This window comes from Hydra vulgaris, chromosome 13 (genome assembly GCF_038396675.1).
Source record: "Hydra vulgaris chromosome 13, alternate assembly HydraT2T_AEP".
Taxonomy (NCBI): Eukaryota; Metazoa; Cnidaria; class Hydrozoa; order Anthoathecata; family Hydridae; genus Hydra; species Hydra vulgaris.
In genome coordinates this window covers 52881085-52888024 of record NC_088932.1, presented here as the reverse complement: position 1 = coordinate 52888024, position 6940 = coordinate 52881085, and the positions used below count along the sequence as shown (strand labels likewise).

The 6940-nt window shown below is 28.3% G+C and overlaps 1 protein-coding gene across 2 annotated transcripts; it reads right to left on the bottom strand.

Annotated features, from left to right (window-relative positions):
* Positions 1-533: 533 nt before the first annotated feature.
* On the bottom strand, positions 534-5923 carry LOC100199322 (large ribosomal subunit protein uL22). 2 transcript variants are annotated; one of them, XM_065816780.1, is made up of 5 exons: positions 5788-5923; positions 5424-5650; positions 4012-4110; positions 756-852; positions 534-682 (listed from the first exon to the last, which is right to left on the bottom strand). In XM_065816780.1, the coding sequence occupies exons 2-5, from the start codon at positions 5637-5639 to the stop codon at positions 543-545; spliced, it is 552 nt and encodes a 183-aa protein (XP_065672852.1). In that variant the 5' UTR covers positions 5640-5650; positions 5788-5923; the 3' UTR covers positions 534-542. The 2 variants fall into 2 exon arrangements, with proteins under 2 accessions (XP_065672852.1, XP_065672853.1); XM_065816781.1 differs by having other exon boundaries at positions 5424-5647.
* Positions 5924-6940: the final 1017 nt, after the last annotated feature.

Here is a 6940-nt window from a genome sequence, read left to right as displayed (position 1 = left end):
GGTCAGGCCAAGGACTATTAACTCTGGCGTTAAGGTGCTCCAATACTTAACCGATGCGAACATTTTTAATTAATCAGATTTTTAAAAAATGCGAACATTTTTAAAAAATCTGTTTCAAATAAAGCTGATTTTGCTTTCGTTCAAGCTTAAATACGAAATTGTGATTAAAAAAAGGATTCATGATAATGCGAATGAGGATTTTACTATAAAAAAAAAGGGCATATTTATTTTCACCCATATAATTGAGGCAAATAATCAACCGTTAACAAAGTTTAACGGCCGTTTACGTAAATTGACCGTTAATCGACGATTAACGGTTTTCAACGAAAATTTCCGACTGATTCAGGGTTTTAAAAAATATGGACACGATTCTTTAACCCGAAAAATTGCGATCAAAAAAAGTGATCGATTTTAGACAATGTAAAACTAAAACATCGCGCAAGCATGTAAATTTTTTATTTCCGCACTGTTAGATTGTACCATTAAATTTATAGTTCTCGCCAGCGTAATAAAGAAATAAAAAGACTTAGGCATAGCACCAATTATTCTCTTGATTTTAACTTTTCGCGGGCTAGCTTCTTCTTAGAAACTTTTTTAACTTCAAGTTCATCTTCTGCACGAGGAACAACTTCTTCCTTCTCAGTCAAGAAAAGTTCGATATGGCAAGGACTCGACATATAAGCTAAAATAGAGAACAGACTTTAAAAAATAACCGCTCCACACAAATCCAAAACAAATCAAATTGAGTTACTTACGATTTATTCGCCCATGAGCACGGTATGTTCTTCGTCTCATATAGGGAGCTCTATTAACTTGAATATGATCAATAACCAAAGAATCCACGTCCAAACCCTAATTAAAAAGACTGTTATAAAAGAACTGTTATAAAAGAAATTTCAAAAGTTTGCAAAACTTAAAAAGAAAATTTTTTTAAATCTTTTGCATGATAATAAAAAAAGTAATTCGTAGACAGTTATTCTATGCAACCTTTTTAAGTCTGCTTTTTTAAAAATAACTAATTTTTGTCCCACTTCTATCCAAAACTGCAAATACATAAACGCAGTTTAACGATATTAGAATTTTGGTAATATTATTGCATCTGTTTAACGACCAACATGATTACAATATCAATCAAGCTGGAGATACCATATGCTAAAGACATACTGAAAAGACCTTTTTATAAAATAAAATTTAAAGTAAATTTTTAAATATAACATAGGACAGATGAGGGCACACACACACACCTTTAAGTATGAAAACATTGCTCCAATTTTTAGTTAGAAACAATATTTAACATATTAATACTTTTAATTGATGTCGATTTTGTGGCGATACTAATGCTCAGGAGGGTTGATTACATAATTTTAAGTATATTATAAGAGTTTATCAGTTGGAAATTATAACTGATAACCTTGAACTAAGTTGTTACAAAAGTTAGTTACTTTTTGTGGTAATTATTCTTTGCAGATATAGAATTTGAAAGAATTTGCAATAAAAGTTGAACACAGCTATTAAAAATAATAATTTAAGTTATCATTTTAAATTAAATTTTGCTTTCTTTGAGTTTTTTATTGTTCTTGATGTTTAGGGTCTTGTGGCATATTTCAGAATTAGGTAGCCCTAAATCTAGATACATTTGAAAAAATTTAGCAAAGTTGCTTGTGATACAATAGAAAGTTTTTAAAGGTACGTATCTGTTTTGAAAGTATAGGGTATTTAATACACCTTAAATTTGTTACCAACAAAGTGAACTTCGATTTCAGATAACACAAACAATTATCCCATTTCTATCCAAAACTGCAAATATAAAAATGCAGTTTAACGATATTAGAAACTTGGTAATGTTATAGCATCTGTTTAACGACCAACAAGATTACAATATCAATCAAGCTGGAGATACCATATGCATAATACTTCATATAATCCCAATATATGCAAATATAAGAATATTTAACAATTTTTTTTAAGTGCAGCTAATTTTGTATTAACTTGACCTTTTGGCATATTTTTTGCTTATAGGCACACACACAAACTAGGTTAGATCAAAGAATGCATAATTTGATGTTGATTTTACTTGATTTTAGTGCAAAATGCACAATTGGTTGCCATATTATGAACTAGATTTTTTTTTTTAAGACCTAAAAATATCTTTAAAACTATATTTAAAATAAATCATAAGTAATAAGTTCAGGTTTTATATATGTTTCAATAATCTGTGAAATCTGGCAGATCTTTGAGCATTTGAATGGAAGCAGATATTTTATAAAATACTGTAAGCGTAATGCTTATAAAAATACTCCAAAACCATGCTTATCTCAGTTAATTCCGGATCACATTTCTTTAGAAACTGTTAAAAAAGGAATCAAAAATCATTAAACTATTTCATGTTTGGCAGCATTGACCACATCTGCAACAGTCACTTAACTTGATTTTTCGAAAAGTAAATCAATGTGAAATTCTGGCTAATTCTTATATAATAAATCAAGACAAATTAAAGGGGCTGGGAAACCTGCAAACCCATTATTATTTAAAAAACTTAATAATAGAACCTTATTTGGTCCAACAATTGACTTATTTTCTAAAAGAAATAATAGTATCAGATATGCATATTCCCAAAAAGAACTATGGATTGAAAGTCACCAAATGATTATTGCTTTTCGTACCCGGGAGCTTTAGAAAACGTAAAGAAGCTTAAAGACAACTTTTGGGAGACTTAGGTCAGAGGATAATTATTTTAAAATCAAGAGTCTTAGTGTATAATTGTGGCCAAGACTCCAGGTTACAAAACAATAGACTTTATGTCATTAAAACTAATGAATTATTTTCCTTGCTCGGAAAAACCACTCAAGATTTTTGGAGCTCCTGGACACCAGAGATCAGGGAAATAATGAAGATTCAATCTAATGTCCTTTGGAAGTTCTGATTCCCTGAATAATCTCTCCCAAAGTCACTTGAAATACTATTGTCAATCATAAAAATAACATTTTGACCAATATTATTTTTATTATTGAATTTTTCATTCTTTCAAAATTATTATATTATTCTTAAGGGATCAAAAAATAACTCGGATTCACACGAAGCTACGATACCAGTCAGGGGTTATTCTAAACCATTTTGACAGCACCGACCATATTTGGGCCCCACCCAAATTAAAATTTGAAGACCTTTTTCTTTTTTGAAAAAAGATTTTTTTTTCTATTCTAGGTAAAAAAAATCAGTAGATAAAAAATGAACATAAGCAATTAACCATTAATATCAGAAAAAAATAGTGAGATTAAATGAAGAAATAAGAGCTTTATAGGAAATATCAATTTCAAAAAAAGCAGCAAGTAATTTATAAAAACCACCAAAGAGCAAGGAAACTAAAGAAGGAATAGATCACCTAATCCTAGTTGTGAACCAACAAACACACATTTTAATGCAATTAATCAGGGTGCCCAGACAATTTTTGATTTTATTTTACCTGACAAAAATCAAATTTCCCTGACTTACTAATGTAAATTCAACAAATGTAGAAATAAAAAGACAAAAAATAAAACTCACACTTTACCCAAATATCAGAATTTCTCTTAAAAACTGTTTACTTTAGATTAATAAACATTTTTAAACAAACAAAAAAAAAAAAAAAAAATGAAGTAAAAAAAACTTATTTTTAGTCTCCATTAAGCAAAAATAACACTTTGTATTTTTGTTACTGGGTCCATCAAAATAACACTTTGTATTTTTGTTACTGGGTCCATCAAAATAACACTTTGTATTTTTGTTACTGGGTCCATCAAAATAACACTTTGTATTTTTGTTACTGGGTCCATCAAAATTCACTGACTTTTTAACATAGTTTAGATTTTCCTTGACTATATAGGTTGCTGGCCACACTAATTAATATGATTTACAATCATTATAATATAACCACCCTGAAAATTTTATATTATATTATATATCTATAACTACCTAACATTTAACATTTTCTAATAATTACATCAAAATATATTAAAAACCAAAAATACTAACCTTAACATCAGCGTTGCTTTCAGCATTTTTTAAAAGTTGCAACAAAAATGATGCACTTTTTGTAGGCCATCTACCTTGAGCACATTTAAATGCTTTACACTAAAAAAAAAATATTCGCAAAACATTACAAAGTTACCATAAAATTATTTTACAGATTAAAATTCTTAGGTTGATGAATTGATAGTAGCAAACCTGCACACATTTACATGTAAACAAAAAGTTGCATATACATATAAACCTTTTCATGACTTAATATTAAACTAGATGCCACTAATATGAATCTGCTCAATATTCAAAACCTTCACATGTAACCTCAAATTAATTCAAGCATATTAAAAAGATGTAACTGTGCACAAACTAAAGAAATTTACAGTTGACATCGTATATGTAATTTTCACACTAATATATTTGAGCTTAAAATATAACTATAAAAAAAAATCGCTGTTTATTAAAACAGCAACTTAAAAACAAACAAGAAAAATTGATGCAAGGGTCAGATAGCATTCAGGCTCTTTTCTGCAGTGTGGATGAAGACCAAAAATTAAAGCAAAAACTAAATAATTTTTCAGCCAAAACAAAAAAAAATTACATTTTTGAACACAAAAGTAAGTATTATGTTAGACTTGAAAATAAAATAATACTAATCCTAATATAACAAATAGAATATATAAATAAGAATATAAAATATACAAAGGATTTAAATTGCACATAAAATTTAACTTTTATTTTAATATAACAAATAGATACAGCTTTGAGAGTTAAATTTGCCCTTGGTAGCGACAGTTGCACCCTACCCAATAGTACTAAGTTAAAATGTAGTATGCTGTAGACACAGCACAGTTTTATTTACACAATCTTGAACAATAAAAATACTCAAGGTTATAAGTATGTAACATTGTATATAGTAATGATGAGGCGAATATTATAAAACACAAATTATGGTACCCAAGCGTACAGTCAAGTATGCCAAAAACATGTACATCAGGGATTATGCATATCCTAGCAAGACATGAAGGTATACATTCTAATAAAAATTATAAAACTCCATTAAAAAAAAATTAAGAAGGATGAGAGGATGGTTTTAAAAATTTAGTCGCAGTTTCGATATAAAATTTTGATCCATTGAAGTTTACATTTTGATTAACGATTTGATAATATAATTTTCTCACATGATATACTAATAAAAAATACTTTTTAGTGTTAACTTAATAATGGACCATCAAGATTTTCTTATCACATAACTACATCAAAATATATAAAAGGATTTTAGAGATTTATTTTGATCTAATGTAACCAAAACAAGTGTAAATTACTACATTGTGAAAATAATTTTAATATAAAAATATGAAAATAAAAAAATATTTCAATAAAACAAAATATAAAATTGAATAAAATATTTAATGCCATTATACCTGAGCTTTTCTACCAACACCTCCAGAATATCTTCTGAATGGAATAATTTGTTTATGTTCCATTACATCTTTTAAATATCTGTAAGCTTTACGGATATGCATATTTTTAATGGCTTGAGCTGTTTCACGAGTGTTTTTGAAATGAACACGTAAATACGAACCTCGAGCTTTGCATGATTTAGTTGGGTTTTCAGGGTCAGTCGAATATTTTCCCATCTTGGCTCCTGCTTAAATTTTAAGGATCCATGTTTCAAAAATTTAAATATAATATAAAATAAACAATTGGGTTAAATTCAATAAAAATAAAATGATGAGATTGGCACGATAATGAAGGATTTATTTTGCCAATTCTGAAGCTACTTACAGGTCTACTACTCGGGCCTTTTGACTATTATTAAAGGAAAAGTTACGGCAAGTAAAGTCACAACAGAATGTAAAATTTGTCTCGATTAGTCTGTTCCGATTAGAACAAGTTGTCAAGAATTTTTAAAAAATCCAACTCTTACGTTACTATTTTTTAATGGCTGTTATTTTAAACAACTAGTTATTTTTAGTTTATAGCAGGAAAAAAAAGGAACATTAAAGAATCATATTTTTATACTGCATATATTATAACAATTTTTTTAAGTTTATTGAAAAAGATCATAGCGGTTTTGGTAACAGCACAGTTAACATTTTTTGGATGGTTTTCCGCTACACGATCAATAATATAAATTTTGTAATAAATGAAAGATTTAAACTCAAACATTTGGACAAAGGCCTTTAAAAAGTATTTAATCAAAAACCGACGAGGAATAAAAACGAATAAAAATACTCAAAATCCATTAAAGACATCATTATTTGTGTGTGTGTTTGTGCGTGTGTGTTTTTAGGGTGGTTCCAGTATTTCTTTTTACTTGAGATAACTAACTTCCAGACATGGACTAAACTCCAATTATTTACTTGTTTATACTTATGTCAAACAAGAATGTTTTGCAAAAAATTGCGATGATTGGAGCATGGGAACAAAAAAAACCTAAAAATTTTGCCACAACTGCCTCAAAAGTAAGAGCAGCAAATTGATAAAATATTTTTGTTTACTGTTCTCAAATAGAGTTGTTTTCATCGATAAAATTTAAATCTCATAGAATTAGTGTTCAAAAAATATGACCATATAAAGTTTAACGTGTGTACATGTACAAATGAGTATGTGTTCATATACGTGTGTATATATATTTATGCACATACTTATACGAGAATGTATTGAATGTATACACTTGGTCAAGAATGAGCGTGTATATGTGTATATGATTGTATATTAAAAAAACGAAACGAAAAAGTGGATAAGTACGCATAAACCGATCAAATCTTTTCAGGTACATAAAAATGCAGCATGAAGCATGCAGCGCAGGAAAAAGAAATAATTAATGATTGGAGTCAGACTTTACTAAAAGATAAAATAAGGTCTCCACAAACAATTAGAGACATAAAATCAGGCAGAGGTTGGACCACAATCCTATAAAATATAAAAACTAGAA